The 20211-nt window shown below is 42.7% G+C and overlaps 1 protein-coding gene and 1 long non-coding RNA gene across 3 annotated transcripts in view; one reads left to right on the forward strand and one right to left on the reverse strand.

Moving 5' to 3' along the window:
* The window catches only part of SEL1L2 (SEL1L2 adaptor subunit of SYVN1 ubiquitin ligase), a 72689-nt gene that overhangs the window by 52159 nt on the left and 319 nt on the right, over positions 1-20211 (forward strand). Inside the window, exons 13-19 of one of the 2 annotated variants that reach the window (XM_084824383.1) lie at positions 2851-2913; positions 3192-3279; positions 3406-3554; positions 13211-13376; positions 13464-13538; positions 16481-16650; positions 17786-17914. In XM_084824383.1, coding sequence (XP_084680509.1) covers positions 2851-2913; positions 3192-3279; positions 3406-3554; positions 13211-13376; positions 13464-13538; positions 16481-16650; positions 17786-17914 — 840 coding nt within the window. The remainder of the gene's footprint in view (positions 1-2850; positions 2914-3191; positions 3280-3405; positions 3555-13210; positions 13377-13463; positions 13539-16480; positions 16651-17785; positions 17915-20211) is intronic. The other variant, XM_084824393.1, reaches the window with a different exon arrangement.
* LOC146358959 (uncharacterized) lies at positions 9839-13373 on the reverse strand. Its single transcript, XR_014786318.1, has 3 exons — positions 13277-13373; positions 12389-12483; positions 9839-11476 (listed from the first exon to the last, which is right to left on the reverse strand). It is a non-coding gene; the product is annotated as an uncharacterized LOC146358959 (long non-coding RNA).

Genomic DNA, 20211 nt, shown 5'->3' on the forward strand with positions numbered 1-20211 from the left:
AATTTATTTATATATTCCCAGTCCTCAGCCTGCCTCACCAACTACTCTTGCTCCTACAGCTTGTGTGTGTTTTTAATCTTAGCCAAACAGAAAACTTTCCTTCCCCACAGAAGGTAAACTGCAAATATTTTGACAGAATTGTTCCCTGAGCAAGTGGAACATTCTTGAATCAGCTCAGCCAGTCACTTCACAAGTGCAATACAGTATAGGAAGTTATACCTACTGTGGTGAACACCAGGTCTAACCACTCAAGGTTACATTTTAAAGAAAGACTCATACCACAAATATTTTGGGGAAGTGGTGCTCCATGATGACTTTACCACATCAAAAATTAACTTGAGAATCAAGATGTGATGTATTGGGAATGTCATGTGTCAAACTACCTTGTGCCTTCTTTCCTCTCCTGCTGTTATTTTGCCTGTATTTTTAGATTGTTGGCTTTTAGTATCTGCATTTTTACTTTAATCTATTCAAGCACCATATGCATGGCGCTACATAAGAGGCAGTTAACTTGTTCAATACTAAAGGCTATATCAGAACCTTAGAAAGAAATGAAGGGGCTACATGTAATTGTTATAGATGAGCAATGAAACAAAACAAACCACTGCATACAACTTCCATGAATCCTGTAAGCATAGAATTACAATCAAACAGTTGCATTTATCCTACAATGTCAATAATTAATCTGTCTATCTTGTATTGTATTAAGAGCCAGTGTGGTGTAGTAGTAAGAGTGTTGGATTGGGACTTGGGTGATCTGGCTTCTCATCCCCACTCAACCATGAAGCTCACTGGGTGACTTTGGGGCGATTACTGACTCTCAGCCTAACCTGCCTCACAGGCTTGTTGTAAGGATAAAATGGAGAAGAGGATCATGTAAGGCACAGGCTCCACAATGCCTGGCTCTGAGAAAGGACCCCTCAGAGCCAGGCATTTAGGTCTGGCTGGTTCTCTGAAAGCTGCCCCAGCCCCTTTCTCCTGCTGATGCAAATCTCCAGAGGATAGGTGGTGGTGGAGGGTCTTACAAGGCCCACGTGTCAGATGAAGCCTTGGACACCAAACTAAGATAGTGTAATGGCATGGAATGTTCCTGAACATTCCTAGTCAGAGAACAAAGCTATCAGAATGTTTGCAGGCTTGATTCTATAAAGGAAGGGATTTGACTGGGATTAAAATCTCACATAGGCCCTAGGGTCAGAGATAATTCTGTAGGGCAGATTAAAGAGGTTGAGGGAAGTGAAAAACAAAGTACAGGGAGTTCAGAGACCAGGCAACTGAAGAAAAGTTGCAGAGTAGGGCTGGAACGAAGAAACTGGATCCTGAAGAGACAGAGTCTAACAATGTTTGGAGGGACACTGGTTCCCCACCTCTGATCTTGACCCTGACAGGGCAGATGTCCCTTTTATTGTTTAATACAAAAGGGATTCTGTCACATGTGACTTCTGCTGTTACTTCAGATTGTGATCTGGCAATACTGAGGAGGCACCATGGGCCAAGAAAGTACGAGGGCAGGGGTTAATTTCACCTACTCATTTGGACTAACCAGACAATTATTTGGCTTCAAGATTAGAGTTGGAAAGTATTGCCTTCAGTTATGAAAAAACAGCCCTTGAAAAGCTGATATTTTCTTGGATGACTTAAAAAATAATACATATGAGCTTTTTATTTGCTGTTTTGTTTTAAATTCTGTAGCATTTTTTGCCATCACATCTTTTTTGTTGTCTGAAAAATTACTTCTAAAAGCATAAACAGGAATTCTTAGTACTCTAGTATAGCCTAGGGCTGGGCAACTTGTGGCCCTCCAGAAGTTGTTGCCTACAACTCAGATTAGCCATAACCAGCATAGACACTTGTGAGGGATCATGGGATTTGTAGGCCATTCTGCACCAGATGCAGCTTCCAGACCAATCCCAAGGGAAGCCACATATAGAGTGCATTGCAATAGCCCAGCCTTGAGGTTACCAGTGCTTGGACTATGTGGAAAAACTATCCTAGTCCAGGAATGGCTGTAGCTGTTATACCAACCAAAGCTGGTGAAAGGCACTCATCGCTTTTGAGGTCATCTGGATCATGAATGACAAAGATAGATCCAGGAGTAACCCTAGGCTATGCACCTGCTCCATCAGCGGGAGTGCAACTCTGTCCAGAACAGGCAGCTGATCTATATCCTGGACCCAGGAACCACTTGCCCACAGAGCCTCTATCTTGCCAGGATTCAAACTCAATTTATTGGTCCATATCCAACCCACTACTGCATACAAGCACTGGTCCAGAGCCTGCATGGCTACACCTGATTCCGATGTTATAGAGATGTTAAACAGCACTGGGGACAAAATGGTGCCCTGCGGCTCCCCATAGCACAAATTTCTGGGGGCTGAAAAGCATTTCCCCAGTGCTGTTCTTTGAAATTGACCCTATAGGTAGGAATGAAACCACTGAAGTACAGTGCCTAAGATACCCTTCCCACAGAACCAGTCCAGGAGTATACTGTGGTCAGTGGTATCAAGAGAGATCAAGCAGAAGAAGTAAGGTCACAGTCCCCTTATCTCTCTCTCAATAATGGTGACCAAGGCTCTCTCATCAGGGTGGTCAAGGCTGATTTGGTTCCAAAACCAGGGATGAACCCAGACTGAAATGGGTCTAGATAATTGGTATCCTCCAAGAATATGAACATCATGTGACAGCATGTCTACTATGGTGGATATTGTGAAGGTGACTTTCCTCTTTGAGTACTAAAGCAGAAATAAAATAAATATATAAATACCAGTAGCACTAAGTGGCACACATTAACAAACTCTTTTAAAAGTTTTATTAAGGTAACTTCCTGATATGTCTCTATGTGTTATTTAGGGCAATTCTGTTGGGCTGTGGGGACTGGGTCTTCTTTATTTTCGTGGTGGAGGTGTCTCACTGGTAAGTCTTCATTTTGTCAGACCTGTTTTATACTCTTTCCGGAAAATATAAAAAAAGCTTAGTATAATGTTGCTTAACATTCCATGAAAATTCAAAAATTGCCAGTATGTGTGGATCTTGGGTATAGGATTGTGACCTGAATCATCACTACTTCTCTTCGAACAATGCTACAACAAGTACTTCTGAGGCACAGCCCAAAGAGATACTAATGTCCCACAAAGCCAGAAACTAATTTCTTGACATCTCTACTTTCAATCAAAATATCATTTACCTTTCAGAATTACACTGAAGCTTTTAAATACTTCCAAAAATCAGCTGAGAAAGGATTTGCCAATGCTCAATTTCAACTAGGAGTCATGTATCATAGTAAGTCCTGGTTATGCTCTTCCTTCCTTCTTTCTTTCTTTCTTTCTTTCTTTCTTTCTTGATTTTATTATTCAGTTTATTGGTTTGAAAAACATTCAAAACCTCCAAATTAAACTTGATTTGCAGATGGCTCAGGAGTGAAGAGAGATTTTAAACTTGCCTTCCGATATTTTTACTTGGCATCTCAAAATGGACAACCCCTTGCTGTTTATTATTTGGCTCAAATGTACGCCACAGGAACTGGAGTGTTTAGATCATGCCAAAATGCAGTTGAAGTAAGTAACACCCTGTTTGAAAGTCTGTGCTTAGTGTCAATGGCTTTTCTGATTGTATACTGTCCAGTATCAACTGTTACTGTTAAAAAAAAAACCCAGTAGTAGCAGTGTACACACACACACACACACCCTATCAGATCACCCTAAAGTGCATTGGGATAAAGACCACTACATCAGTACAGTTGCTCCACATTCAGATTAGTGCCCAGGATCCAAATAGCCATGAGAGGAAAGAGCTTCTGCTCATGAGTGAAAGGTTGCTGATTTTTTTTTTCCAGTTGCAGCCTAGCATACTACACAGAATTCTGCATTGGAGGGTCTCCCAACCGTCAGGAACAACTTTTTGAGGGACCCAAGGGGCTGCAGTGATAGGGTGGACAGGAAAAGCCATTATTCTAAAAAAGGAAATCTTCATGCAGCCCTTTGGATCCTGACCAGTATTGATATCAATGTTAGTTCATGTAATTGATTTTTTTTATACCACAATCCTACGCATGTCTGTTCAGAAGTTAGTTCCATTAGGTGACATTCAGTATCGTGCGAGCAGACCTCTACTTTCATGATGAGACTTCCCGTCCCCCTGGAGCCCCCTGCACCCCCTGAAAACTGCTCCAGAAGCTCCCTAGCCCCCTGTAGTAGATTTGGGGGGCTTCACAGGGGTTGCGGGGGGGGGATCTGTTCTGCTAGTGGATGCTGTTCCACTGGCAGACACACTTGGATTTCACCTATTGAATTAAATGGAACTTACTTTCAGGTACATGTGTACAGGATTGCAGCCTTAAACAACTTGTTGTAGTCCTTAACTCCATTCTTGTGCTTTCCTTAGTTAGCTTTGCAAAACAAAAGAAAAGAAAGACAGGCCAAAAAAACATTAAGATTTTAGGGGATTACTCCTTCTTTTGTATGCACTTTTGTAATATTTGGCAGTCTGAATGGATTATTGCATATTTTCTTTTGGCACATTGTGTAGTAATGTTGTCCTTAGTGTTCAGAAATACTTTGCAAACCTTAAACATGTAGTTTAAATATATAGTTCACAAAGCAAGCAAAGTTAAGCATTGTCAAATTACATTGATTTCAAAGTGAAGAGGTTTAAACATGACAAATGGTTAATTTTTCTGTTGAAATTGTGGGAGTGCTGCCAGGTGAGGCTTTCATTCTGCAGTTGCCCTGCTTCAACCAAAGAATATTACAATGGGTCCAGACATTGCTGTCTTCCTTTTGTAACTCTGCCATGTTTTCTCATTGTTTCTTATGTCTTTTTTCATTCCACAAAAAATCCATTATACACAATGCCTTTAGATTGTTAGTGCTAAGAGCCCTCCATCTGGAAGCATCCTGGAACCTCAAAATATTTCACTTGTCTTCCAGCACAATCCTATGCATGCTTATTCAGAAGTAAGTCCCATTGTGTTCAATGGGATTTTGTCCCAGGTAAGTGTGCATACCCCTTCATGGATCACTGCCTTGTTGTGGCGAAGGGGCTTGAGTAACTCAGTGAATCCGTATGCTATGCTGTGCAGGGCCACCCAAGACGGACAGGTCATGGCAGATAGTTCTGACAAAATGTGGTCCACTGGAGAAGGAAATGGCAACCCACTCCAGTATTCTTGCCAAGAAAACCCCATAGAATGTATCACAAGGCTAAAAGATATGACGCCGGAAGATGAGCCCCTCAGGTCGGAAGGTGTCCAATATACTACTGGGGAAGAGCAGAGGGAATTTCCAAGTAGCGCCAGAAAGAGTGAAACGGCTGGGCCAAAGCCGAAAGGACACTCAGCTGTGGATGTGTCTGGTGGTGAAAAGAAAATCCGATGCTGTAAAGAACAATATTGTTTAGGAACCTGGAATGTCAGATCAATGAATCAAGGTAAGCTGGAGGTGGTCAAACATGAGATGGCAAGATTGAACATCGACATCTTGGGAATCAGCAAACTAAAATGGACACGCATGGGCGAATTTAATTCAGGTGTCCATTCTATCTACTACTGTGGGCAAGAATCCCTTAGAAGAAATCGAGTAGCACTCATAGTCAACAAAAGGGTGGGAAAAGCAGTACTAGGGTACAATCTCAAAAACGATAGAATGATCTCAGTACAAATCCAAGGCAAACCATTCAACATCACAGTAATTCAAGTCTATGCCCCAACCACTGAGGCCGAAGAAGCTGAGGTTGATCGGTTCTATGAAGACCTACAACACCTTCTAGAACTAACACCAAAAAAAGATGTCCTCATAGGGGATTGGAATGCTAAAGTAGGAAGTCAAGAAATCACTGGGATAACAGGCAAGCATGGCCTTGGTGTACAAAATGAAGCAGGACAAAGGCTAATAGAGTTTTGCCAAGAGAACACACTGATCATAGCAAACACTCTTTTCCAACAGCACAAGAGGCGACTCTACACATGGACATCACCAGATGGTCAATATCGAAATCAGATTGATTATGTACTTTGCAGCCAAAGATGGAGGAGCTCTATACAGTCAGTAAAAATAAGACCTGGAGCTGACTGTGGCTCAGATCATGAGCTTCTTATTGCAAAATTTCGGCTTAAATTGAAGAACGTAGGGAAAACCACTAAACCATTCAGGTATGACCTAAATCATATCCCTTATGAATATACAGTGGAGGTGAGGAATAGATTTAAGGGATTAGACCTGATAGACAGAGTGCCTGAGGAACTATGGACGGAGGTCCGTAACATTGTTCAGGAGGCAACAACTCAATCCTTCCCAAAGAAAAAGAAATGCAAGAAAGCAAAGTGGCTGTCTGATGAGGCTTTACAAGTAGCTGAGGAAAGAAGGGAAGTGAAAAGCAAAGGAGAAAGGGGAAGGTATATCCAACTGAATGCAGAGTTCCAGAGAATAGCAAGGAGAGACAAGAAGGCCTTCTTAAATGAACAATGCAAAGAAATTGAGGAAAACAACAGAATGGGAAATACTAGAGACCTTTTCAAGAAAATCAGAGATCTCAAGGGAACGTTTTGTGCAAAGACAGGCATGATAAAGGACAAAGAAGGCAGGGACCTAACAGAAGCAGATGAGATTAAGAAGAGGTGGAAAGAATACACAGAAGAACTATACAGGAAAGATCTGAATGTCCCTGATAGCCATGATAGTGCAGTCACTGAACTTGAGCCAGACATCCTCGAAAGTGAAGTCAAGTGGGCCTTAGGAAGCATTCCTAACAACAAAGCTAGCAGAGATGACAGTATTCCAGCTGAGCTATTTAAAATCCTAAAAGATGATGCTGTTAAAGTGTGGCACTCAATATGCCAACAAATTTGGAACACTCAACAGTGGCCACAAGACTGGAAAAGGTCAATTTACATTCCAATGAAGGGCAATGCCAAAGAGTGTTCAAACTACCGTACAATTGTGCTCATTTCACATGCCTGCAAGGTTATGCTCAAAATCCTACAAGCTAGGCTTCAGCAGGATGTGAACCGAGAACTACCGGAAGTACAAGCTGGGTTTCGAAGAGGCAGAGGAACTAGAGATCAAATCGCCAACATTTGCTGGATCATGGAGAAAGCAAGAGAATTCCAGAAAAACGTCTCTTTCTGCTTCATTGACTACACTAAAGCTTTTGATTGTGTGGATTACAACAAACTCTGGCAAATTCTTAAAGAGATGGGAATACCAGAGCACCTTCCTGTCTCCTGAGAAACCTGTACGGGGGTCAAGAAGCAACAGTAAGAACCAGACATGGAACAACCAATTGGTACAAAATTGGGAAAGAAGTATGACAAGGCTGCATATTGTCTCCCTGCATATTTAAATTATATGCAGTGTACATCATGAGAAACGCCGGGTTGGATGAATCACAGGTCGGAATTAAGATTGCCAGAAGAATTATCAACCTCAGATACGCAGACGATACCAACCTAACGGCAGAAAGCGAAGAGGATCTAAAGAGCCTCTTGTTGAGGGTGAAAGTGGAGAGTGCAAAAGCTGGTTTGAAACTCAACATTCACAAAATGAAGATCATGGCATCTGGCCCCATCACTTCCTGGCATATAGAAGGGGAAGAAATGGAAGCAGTGACAGATTTTATTTTCTTGGCCTCCAAGATCACCGCAGACGGTGACTGTAGCCATGAAATTAAAAGACGCTTGCTCCTTGGAAGGAAAGCTATGGCAAACCTAGGCAGCATAGTAAGAAGCAGAGATATCACCTTGCCGACAAAGGTCCGCATAATCAAAGCTATGGTTTTCCCAGTAGTGACGTATGGCTGTGAGAGCTGGACTATAAGGAAGGCTGAGCGCCGAAGAATGGATGCTTTCGACCGGTGGTGCTGGAGAAGACCCTTACGAGTCCCCTGGACTGCAAGGAGGTCAAATCAGTCAGCCCTAAAGGAAATCAACTCTGAGTGCTCATTGGAAGGACAGATACTGAAGCTGTAGCTCAAATATTTTGGCCACCTAATGCAAAGAGAAAAGTCACTGGAAAAGACCCTGATGCTGGGAAGGATTGAAGACAAAAGGAGAAGGGGATGGCAGAGGATGAGATGGCTAGATAGCATCACCGATGCAATGAATATGAACTTGAGCAGACTCCGGGAGAGAGCAGAGGGCAGGAAGGCCTGGCGTGCTATGGTCCGTGGGGTCATGAAGAGTCGGACACGACTTAACGACTGAACAACAACAACAAGTGTGCATAGGACTGCAGCCTCAAACACTGTGCCTATTTTTCCCCAGTGGTGAGAACTGAACTGCATTGTCACTGACTGTAACTGTTCTATTAAAAATGATCAAGGGATCTTTCTTAAAACAATCTATAAAACCACCTCCATAAAATATATTGTCCTTTATCTTTTTATGAAGGACTTGCTGTTCCTCATGTCTATATCCTACAGTTATCCATGCATTTTGAACCAGAAAATATGTTATTGTTTGTCCTAGATTTGCAAAAATATTTCCTGTGTAGTATAGCTAATGCAGCAGCTCGGCTGGTGTCAGGAGCTCCCCCTTTTCAGCGTGCAACTCCTCTGCTGAGGGAACTGCACTGGCTGCCTGTTCACAACCAGGCCAGGTTTAAGGTTTTAGTACTAGTGTGCAAAGCCCTGAACAACCTGAGACCAGGAAACCTGAGAGAGTGCTTTCTCCCTTACCAACCTGCCCTCACTGAGGTAATCAAAGGGCATGCTCCTGGTGGTTCCACATGGACCTATGGCCCAACTGGAGTCCACTAGGAGAAGAGCCTTCATTGTGGTGGCCCCCTTTCTTTGGAATTCCCTGCCACTGGAGGTCAGGCAGGTGCCAACACTGCATTGTTTTTGGCACCTCCTGAAAACAGCACTGTTCCAGGAGGCATTCCTGAATTGACCAGTCACACTTTCTATTGACATTGTGTTTTTTAAAAAGTATTATTTTAATGTGGTGTTTTATTCTTCTATTGTTTTATCTTTTGTGTTCACCGCTCCAAAATCTGTTCTAGATATGGATATAAATAAAGTAAATAAATAAATACAGAAAGATTCAGTTCTTCTTGCAACTTTATATTCTGGCTTAAGTGTGTTGCCAAGCTAGTTGTCTTTCCCTCACTTAAAAAAAATTACCAGCTGCTTTTTGAAATAATGCTTTCATAGTCCTGAATGTATTGCTCAGATACAGAGAGGCTCCAATCCTATGTACATTTACTTAGAAGTAGGTTCTATTGAATTACTTCTGAGTAAACATGCACAGGCTTGTTCTGGAAGTCTCTTACAGAACAGTTAAAATAAAATCTATACAGTTGTCCCCTTCTGAACACAAGCTGAATTTTACAGGAAGGTCCAGACATTTTCTTTTCATTCATTTATTCATTCAGTAAATTTCTTAATCGCGCATCTGGCTGGTCACCCAACCACTCTGGGTGATATACAACGGTACAATTTAAAGCAGTAAAATTATACATTAAAACATTAATTAAAAATACCCTAACCCACCCCAAATGCCTGCCTGAATAACCAAATTTTCAGTGTGTGGCAGAAGCTCATTAAAGAGGGTGCATGGCGGAGTTCCCTAGGGAGGGAGTTCCACAGAGTGGGAGCCATCACAGAGAAGGCCCTCGCCCTCATCCTCACTAGCCTAGCTGTCCTGGCTGATGGGACAGAGAGAAGGCCATCCGAGGCTGATCTTGTTAAGTGGCCTTTCTGATGTTGCTGGAGGCGCTCCTTGAGATAGGCTGGGCCAGAACCACATAAGGTTTTAAAGGTCAAAACCAACACCTTGAATTTGGCCGAGAAAACAACTGGTAACTAGTGCAACTCCTTATTTATTTCATTTCATTTCATTTCATTTCTATACTGCCCAATAGCCGAAGGTCTCTGGGTGGTTTCCTCTCCTTCAGCACCGGAGTGATGTGATCATGCCAGTGGCTACCTTTAATCAGGCGAGCCGCCACATTCTGCACTAGCTGCAGCTTCCGAACCGTCTTCAAGGGTAACCCCACGTACAGCGCATTACAGTAGTCTAGACAAGAGGAGACCAGGGCATGTACTACCAATGGGAGCAGATGGTCGGGAAGGTAGGGGCGCAGCCACCATATCAGATGGAGTTGGTACAATGCTGTCCGGCTCACGGCTGACACCTGAGCCTCCATGGACATCTGGGAGTCTAAAATGACCCCCAGGCTGCGGACCTGGTCTTTCAAGGGTAGCCATACCCCATTCAACACCAGGTCAACATCCCTCAACTTCCTCTTGTCTCCCACCAGAAGTACTTGGGTCTTGTCAGGGTTCAGCTTCAGCTTATTCCTCCCCATCCAGCCACTCACCGTCTCCAGACATTTGGACAGGGATTCTACAGCCAACCTTGGTGAAGATTTAAACGAGAGGTAGAGCTGCGTGTCATCCGCATATTGATGACACCGCACCCCAAACCTCCTGATGATAGCCCCCAGCAGATTCACATAGATGTTAAATAGCATCGGGTAGAGGATGGAACCCTGTGGCACCCCACACGTGAGCGGCCACGAGTCCGACACCTCCTCTCCCAGTGCTACCCTCTGGTACCTGCCGGAGAGGAAGGACTGGAACCACTGTAATACGTTGTCTCCAATGCCCATCCTCTCCAGGCAGTCCAGGAGGATGCTGTGGTCTTCTTCCTGTGTTTTCCCACTGCTGCTTCTGTCTTTTTTCTTACCAGGAAAAAAACATTAAGGAGGAAAAGATGGAATGGGTGCACGATGCCTATTGATTGGTAGTACTAGGAGCTGTCCATTTGGGAGCACCCTGGTTTGGCAAGCCGTGGTCTTTATTAATGAGAGGGGACTCTTGAGGACAAATAAAGGCTTCTCTACATTGGGGCTGAGGATGGTCCTGCCTTTTCCTGTCAGTGTGGAAAGAATAGTTGGACACACTCATCAGTGTTGTCATTCTTGCAATGCTGGCTAAAAACAAGGGTAAACTATAGCACAAATATAGACTGTTTCAGTTGTTCAGATAATTTAATAAATTAACATAAGCTTTTGTGGGTTTCAACCCACTTCATCAGATGCTGCAAGTGGAACTTTGAGTCTGAAAAGACAATTTAACAGGTAAATCTGTAGCAAGCATTCTGTTCGTTTAAAGCAACAGTTACAAACCACAAGGTGCACCAAGAGTCTTTATAATGTGCATAGAAACCATAGTCCCTATTGAATTCCTGATTAACGCAATCAAATTTCTTTATCTTCTCTTGTTCTGCAGTCTCACATTTCAAGTGAGCCCCTGATTTCAATTTCTTTAGAACTGCCACCCTGAGGTCCTTGATGGTAGGTCCAGGGAGGTTAAAGTGTTCACTGACAGGTTTATTGATATTCTTATGCTTGATGTTTGATTTGTGCCCATTTAATCTTTACCTTAAAGATAGTCCTGTTTGGCCAGTGTCAGTGGCCTTTAGACACTTGATGCAGGAGATCCAATACACAACGTTCAGTGATGTGCAGGTATATTTGCCCTGGATAAGAACAGTTACAGAATGCCTTATTATGCAGTATCACTATTAGCTCAGATAAATTTCTTTAGGGGAACTTCCTTCCAATCCACATTGTCCAGGTATATATCAGTCTCTAACGGCACAATCCTGTGGGGATAGGTGGCCGCCTCTGACCACCTGACCAATGCAGGGCAGGAGAAGCATGGAGGGGATTGTTCCCTCCGTGCTTCTCCTGCCCTGCATTTACGGGCAGGCAGCCGATATCGGCTGTCTAGCCATGGGAAAGTGGAAAGGGGGAGGAGGCTGCTGGACAACACATAGGATGTATTGCATTTCCACCTTCCCCACCCCAGAACGCCTTGTTTTGGCTGCTTCCCACTCCTCTTCGGAGCACGGAGTGCAGGGCCGTAGTGCACCGCCTGCGAGGCAGCGCGGAAGGGGGGGAAGGTTGGTTCTCCAAAAACCGACTGTCGGTTCCTGGAAACCCACATATCCTATGGCCGTCTAGCCTCTGAGTAGCGGCCATAGGATTGTTCCCTCCATGTTCTTATTTGAAATATAATTCCTAGCTTGATGCAATTATTTTATTTATCAAAATATAACCAATTTAACTTTCTCATTGTAAAATATAATAATGGTATTCAGTATATTGATTCACTCACTGCTTCATGTTGTTACGCAACCCTTTTCCCCCAAGCGGTGAAACAGTGCACTGTCAGTACTAACTGCATTTGGTTTCCTTTTGAAGAGAGATAACTAGAGACCATTTTGTAAAAAATGTGGATTATTTACAAATATGCAAGCTGAATATAAGTGGAGGCCAGCAGCATCTGCCCTCCTGCCAGACAGTAGGTCCTGCTCCACAACAGTTCTTCAGGGAGAGGCATCCATCCTGCATCTCAATATGCATTCAGCCTTCAGCTGACTCTTTACCTCTCTCCCTGGATTCTTTCAGACAGATGGCTCCTAATGGTTTCCACCAAAAGACATTGTACAGCTATTCTGTGTTTCCCTCCTTAATGGATTTTCTGTGGTACAAAAAAAAGAAGACAAAAGAAGTAGTGGAAAAACCGAAGGACAATATCTGACAACAATATTTGGATCCCTCATGAATGAGGCAGAGCATTAGCACAATTAAAGCCTTCTATCTCCCTGCCCCTTGCCACAACTGCTGTTTCTACCCCGCCCCCACCCAACTCAACCCCGCCCAGCAGCCATAACATAAACTAATACTTTTAAAATTTGAGTAACCCCCCCCACGCTGTAGATTCCATGTTTAGCTACCACACCCAAATCAAAGTATCACCTGCTTTCCCTTTATATGATTCCAACAAGCTTCTTGACAAGAATAATAATTAGCCAATGTGGTATAGTGGTTGTAGTGTTGGACTAGGATTCAGGGTCTAGTCCACACTCAGCCATGAAGCTCAGTGACATTGGGTCAGTCACTGACTCTCAGCCTAACCTACCTCACAGGGTTGTTGTGAGGATGAAATGGAGAGGAGAAGGCCCTTGCAAGAGTTAAAAAGGCAGGCAATAAATTAAAATAAAAAACTTACCCCATAGGGTTGTTTTGAGGATAAAATAGGGTAACCCCACCCATCTGTATGATAGCCTGAGCTCCCTGAAAGAAGAGTTGGATATTAATACGAGGAACAAAATTGTTCCTCATATTAATATCTGACTAAGGCAGCAGGAACAACATACCTCTAGTGTTACTTATCTATGTTTAATGCCTGTTCTTTTGGTGTTTAGCTTTACAGAACTGTATGTGAGCTAGGAAGATGGTCAGAAAAATTCCTGACAGCATACTTTGCTTACCAGGCTGGTAATATTGATGCATCTCTTGTCCAATACGCATTTCTAGCTGAAATGGGCTATGAGGTAGCTCAGAGCAATTCAGCTTTCATTATGGAATCTGGTAAGGGAAACATCCTATTATGCTGCTATTTGCATTCTTCAACACAGTGATTGTATTAAGACAAGTAATGCCATTATCTTGTTACAGAAAAGGTTAAACTTATTGATAAGGCTCAGATATATCCACTGGCTCTTCTTTTATGGAAGCGGGCTGCAAGTCAAGGTATGAACAGAGTTAAAAAATAACCTGTACCTAGCTATCTACTCTTATTAATATTAGGAATTCTCCATTTCTGCTCTTGTACTTGAAAAACAAGAAAATATTATGTTCAACAATCCTAAAAAGGCATTACAAAATCAGGGATACAGACTATTTAGAAAATATTTACCTTCCCCCATTCAAATCATAATCAAGAACGCATTCCCATGGGCATTACTTTATAGAAAAGTATTTAGTTTTAATTTTTTACAGATTAAGTATGCAACGATTTTTTACCTCGTTCTTTTTCATCTGTTATTTTTGTTTCATTAATCCCTATGCACAATTATACAACTTTAACCTTCAAAAGAGGTTGAGAGGGAAAAAGAGACCCATGTATCTTAATTCCCAGTTAATCACACTTCTTTTTACTACCCTTCACTTATTTTGGTAGTTATAAAGGAATGAATGGCTTAAATGGTTTTACTTGATTGCTAGTTCCATATGAGCCATCCATTCTGTCAGAGGAAAAAGAAAGATGATTTGAAAAATACCACCACGTGTTCGTTAGAACTAATTATTTATTCAGTTCTTTGACATGCCTATCAAAGTCCCTTGGTGATGTTGAGAGCACAGAAATAAACTTACTGAACAATAAAGAATTAGCTACCATGAAACTTTAATTCCCACTCAGGCAAAGCAACTAACTATGCCTCGTCCTCCATGCCCTAAAGGTGACTGGATTCTCTCGATATCAAGCAGAAGAGTACTCTCAACATGCCACACTCCCTTTAATATATTCAAACCTATCCCTTTCTTGACTCTCACAAGGATTTCAGCATTTCTTTGTACTTACTCTGATTTTGGTTTATCCTTACCATTCTTCCCTATACTGGAAAGATAGGTTCAATGTTAGGATAGCATTGTATTCTGTTAAAGGCTAAACAAATCAGAACAATGCTGGGAAACAACAGTGCAAGAGGGCTTTTGCCCCCAAGTCATGCTTGTGGGCTTCCCTTGGGCATCTGGTGGGTCACTGTGTGATGCAGGATGCTAGACTAAATAGGAAAGGTTCCTCCTGTACAAGCACCAGGTCATTACTGACCCCTAGAGGGACGCCGCTTGCGCTGGCGTTTTTATGGCAGATTATAGCGGGGTGGTTTGCCAGTGCCTTCCCTAGTCATGACTACCTTTCCCCCAGCAAGCTGGGTCCTCATTTCACTGACCTCAGAAGGATGGAGGGCTGAGTCAACCTGAGCCGGCTACCCGAGACCCAGCTTCTGCTGGGATCAAACTCAGGTCGTGGGGAGAGTTTCGGTTGCAATACTGCAGCCTACCACTCTGCGCCACACGAGGCTCATATAAATAGGCCTTTGGTCTAATCCAACACGGCTCTTCTTATGTTCTTATTTTAACAAGTGGATCCCTGTTGAAGGTCCTAGAACCATGGCAGACAAGGATTACTGAGCTCAAAGATTTTCAGCTCTATAGGCGACATCTAATGTCACTCAACTGGACTTCGGCTTGCTCAATGGGGCTTCTTCTCCCTCTCCTCCCTCCTGCATGCCCTGTGCTCCCCTGCAAATCTGCTCCAGGGGTTCCGCTAAACCTCCAGAACAAATTTTGAGGGCACATGGGAGACTGCAGGGGGGGATGGGAAAACCCTTCCATCAACAGTGTCTGTTCCGCTGGCAGATGGACCCAGTTAGATTTCACCCTATGGATAAGCATTTCCACAGCAATTGTCATCTTTATTTTATTCAAATAAATAACTCTCCCTATCCTGATGGCTTGGGTGGATAATAGTTCAAAGAGCATAAACAATCCCATTAAAACAAAACAGATTCAGAACAAATACAGTTTATTCCCATTTCACTGCCAGCTCAACCTCGGATCCCCAAAAGTCACCCCTAAAGTCAAATAGTTCTTGTACTTCCAAAACATGGTTAGCAGTGTAATGACCAGCAAATGTATTGCTCTACAGTAGAGCAGCAGGATATTCTCCCCTACTCCCTAAAATAAATGCAAACAACTTCAAGAGGCAGATTATAATTAGACATAGGATAGGGTAGTTTCCTTCTAAAGTGTCAAGAGTATATTGTGATAATCTTTGGAGGACCTTTTCCATTTGTGTTTCCCCATCCCCGGCCATCTGAAATTAGCCAGGTGGTGACTGGAGAGTGGAATCCCCTCCCGGGCAAGGCTTTTTATCTGTACATTGGTGGTTCTAGGTTCTGCTGAATGTTATTGTTTGTTTTTAAGTGCTGGTTTCAGCTGTTTTATCTACTTGATTATAATAATATATGTATATACACACACACACTGCCTTGGAAAATTTAGATTTTTGTTTTGTTTTTTGAAAGGGTGGAATAAGACCATTTTAAACAAACAAATAAGATCCAATTGTTATAGGTCAAAACGAGAACCTTGAGTCTTGCACCTGAACACAGTAATCTGGGGATCTCCAAGCTGTTGGGGGTCCATGGGCACATTTTGAAATATGTGAAACTACTGTGGGTACCATCACAAAATGACTGCCATGGGGGGTGCTGAAAGATGAAGGAAGGAAGGAAGGAAGGAAGGAAGGAAGGAAGGAAGGAAGGAGCTTAGAAGGTGGACCTTACCTCCAACAGGAAAAAGAAATAAACTGAAAGAATTGGGGGATAATCAAAACAGCTTGGGGGACACCAAGAGAAGAGGGACTCCAGCAGTAAGACAATACTAGTGCTGGAGCCTGGCTGTCATATATTGTCATGGCTCATTCCACATTCACCCACACACCTGTTGAGGAGGTAAGCCACCTTGATACCAAATGAATTTTTCACATCAGTCTTCAAAAACTGGTAGCCCAAATGACAATTGCTAAGTTTTGACTTTGAAAAGCTCTTTGTCTAGTGTTTTGGAATGATGTGCAGGATATTTAAATAAACCAACCAACCAACTTTTTCCAAATATTTGTCTTCCAGGCAATGCATTTGCCAGAGTTAAAACTGGAGATTATCACTTCTATGGCTTTGGAACAAAGAGAGATTATGTTACAGCAGCAGTTCATTACAACCTTGCTGCTAATCAACAGAGTGCTCAAGCAATGTTTAATCTGGCATATATGTATGAATATGGTTTAGGCATTCCTAAGGTAACGTAATCTACGTTTGGTGCTGTTTCAAGCATTACAGTTGGAGTAAAATATTGTTATTGTAAATACTGTAGTTAAGAATGAAAGAGGGGAAACAGGATTTCCAAACAGGATATTTGACGAACCGAAATTGACCAAGCAATTTCGTAAAGGATCATGATGTTAGGAAAAACAAAGACACTGAATTGATCTTTGACTGCAATAATATATGATGATAGCTGGATAATGGGCACAACTCAAGAAAGTCTGAAAAATTGGGAAGTTAGTAGATCATGATGTTTGCCACTACAATTGGTGGAATGTAATTTAGTCTTATTTTGACACAGAGAACTAAGAATGCACAAATAGTAAGATACTACCCCAGTGACTTGGATCCATCCCCACCCACCCAATGCATAAGCGGAAAGTGCTTTTGCACTTGCATGGGGCTATATTTCCTTCCAGAGGGCAATCTTGAAGGGGTTCTTTCCCTGAGGGTGTGAGGAACTGCCAATAGAAGAGGGTGCTGAGAAGCCCCCATGCAAAAGGGGGATCCTGATCCAACTGCGATGTTCTGGATCCTGATCTATATTTCTAAACTAGTTTGGGGAAAATAGCAATTCTTTTTATAACTAGAATCCTGGGCTGACTGATGCTTATAATACATGACTTTGGGTTGTCTCTAATGGTGTCTGTCCACCAGTAGAATGACACTGCTGGCGGAATGGTTTCCCCCTCTCCCAGCATGTCCCCCAATCTGCTCCAGAAGGTTGGGGGACTCTCCAGAGCAGATTGGGGGAGTGTGGTGAAGGGGTGAGTAGATGAGTGGGAAGTCCCATTGCATGAGCAGAAGGTTGCTTTTGTGACATTGGATGTAGCCTTCTATTCTAAAGCATGTTAATAATAGATACTAGCAAGAATTCTGCATCAGTCGTTGGCCCTTCCAATATCAGTCAAGATGACTGTAAGAGCTCTACCATTACACTGCTTCTGGAAGGTGCCTAACAGTGTGATCCTATACAGATCTACTCAGAAGTAGGCCCTACTGAGTTCAATGGGACTTACTCCCAAGTAAGTGTGTATAGGATTGCATCTTTAATCTCAGATACTTTAATAGAGCCAACTGCAAATGTTAGAAATCACTTCCTGTTTTCAGGATATACATTTAGCTAGAAGATGGTATGATATGGCAGCTGAAACAAACCCAGATGCTTTTATACCAGTGTTCCTAGCATATATCAGACTTGAAGCTATGCATGTACTCACAGATCTGCACCTTCTCAATGTAAGTCTGATTTACACAAACTCATCTGTTGTAATTTTGGGCCAAGGTACCTTCCTTCCAAGATACCTGCCTTGTGAAATTGCTGTTCATTTATATTTATATATTTTAGTTGTCAAGCCTGAATGCTGCTACAATAGTTTTAACATTTACACCAACTAACCTAGCCAAACATGTAAATGTTGTTAATTGAAATGTCACACTAGAGCTATTCCCTTGGATACAAAATCCCTACAAAAGGGAAATCTAATTACAGAAGTTTGATTATAAATCCCAAATCTTCAAAGCAGGGCTGGATGTGCAAAAATTAATGTGCATTTACCCTGAGCAAGTCTAAGATCAATCTTTATCCTTCCTTGAGTGGGATTGTTACTCTATTCTTTCTTCAAGGGAAAGACAGTTTAAGAATGAAATAAGCATGCTCTCCTCACCAAACTGAGGATTCTGTGTCTTTAGCAGATTCCAGAGTTTATTAACGCAGAACAGTATCAAATGGCATGTATTCCACTATCACTGCCAAAAATTTCTGAAATCAGCCCCTGCCATCTTGTTGATTTTGGGAGCTGGGAATAGAAACCTTCTCAAGTGTGTACCCACAAAAAAAATCTTAGAATCATAGAATAGTAGGGTTTGAAGGGGCCTATAAGACCGTTGAGTCCAACTCCCTGCTCAATACAGGAATCCAAGTCAAAGCATCCCTGACAGATGGCTGTCCAGCTTCATCTTGAATGCCTTCCAGTGTAGGAAAGCCCACTACCTCCATAGGTAATTGGTTCCATTGTTGTATCGCTCTAACAGTCAGGAAGTTTTTCCTGATGTTCAGCTGGAATCTGGCTTCCTGTAACTGGAGCCCATTATTCCGTGTCCTGCACTCTGGGATGATTGAGAAGAGATCCTGGCCTTCCTCTCTGTGACCACCTTTCAAATACTTGAAGAATATTTGTTGTCATATCTCCCCTCAGTCTTCTCTTCTCAAGGCTAAAGATGCGCAGTTCTTTCAGTCTTTCCTCATAGGGCTTTGTTTCCAGTCCCCTGATCATCTTTGTTGCCCTCCTCTGAACCCTCTCCAGTTTGTCTGCATCCTTCTTAAAGTGTGGTGCCCAGAACTGGACACAGTACTCCAGATGAGGCCTAACCATTGTTGAGTAGAGGGGAACTAGTACTTCCTAGGATTTGGAAGCTATACTTCTATTAATGCAGCCCAAAATAGCATTTGCCTCTTGTGGCTTTTATTCCCTCTCCTTCCTGTGGTTCCTTTAGAGGGTAAAGGAGGCTCGTGTAGGGTGACCACATGCAACAGAGGACAGGGCTCCTGTACCTTTAGTAGTTGTGTAGAAGACAGAATTTCAGCAAGTGTTGATTGCATGATAAGAAATACTTGATGAAATTCCCTGTTCTACACAACCAGTGTAGTGTAGTGGTGAGAGTGACGGACTGGGAGCCGGGAGATCAGGGTTCTAGTCCCCACTTGGCCATGGAAGCTCACTGGGTGACTTTGGGCCAGTCACAGATTCTCAGCCCAACCTACCTCACAGGGTTGTTGTTGTTGAGGATACAACGGTGAGGAGGAGGATAATGTAAGCCGCCTTGAGTTCCTTGCGAGAGGGAGAAAGGCGGGGTATAAATGCAATAAATAAATAAATAAAACCATTAAAGGTTCAGGAGCACTGGCCACCCTAAGGCTCAGCCTCTCCTGACCCTCTAGGGAAGGGTGAGAATATGATGCTCCTTGTGTCAATGGAGGGGAGCAAATTCAGATTAACCCAGGTCAGGGCTAGCACCTTTGCATTGCACTCTGTCGCTGGAGCTGATTTTGGGTGAGGCACAGAATCATAGAATAGTAGGGTTGGAAGGGGCCTACAAGACCATTGAGTCCAACCCCCTGCTCAATGCAGGAATCCAAGTCAGAAGATGATTTCAATGCCCCCATATTTTCCTAATGGATAGTGAGTCTTGGGTGAGTCTTCAATATTGTCCTTTTCCTACAGCTTGGGTTGCCAGTGTTACTAATAAATGGATGATTCTGGGTTTTCTGAGAGCAATAACAAGCTTTCTCGGTTCAGAAAAAAAAGGAGTTGGGTAACTCCTAGGGCCTCTGAGTCAAGGAAGGTAACTCTGTCCCACATAGACAGAAGGTTGGGAAGAGAGAAGGCTTGGATGGATGGTCTTCTCCATGCTTAACTTTAGATGTTATGGAAGATATGTTACAATGCAGTCCTATGCATGTCTACTCAGAAGTAAATCCCATTGCATATAGCATTGCAGTCATAACCAGTTAAGAGAGATGGTGCTGGACAAGA

The sequence above is a fragment of the Heloderma suspectum genome, chromosome 1 (genome assembly GCF_057233095.1).
Source record: "Heloderma suspectum isolate Gila_16-S chromosome 1, 16-S_ref, whole genome shotgun sequence".
NCBI classification, from domain to species: Eukaryota; Metazoa; Chordata; class Lepidosauria; order Squamata; family Helodermatidae; genus Heloderma; species Heloderma suspectum.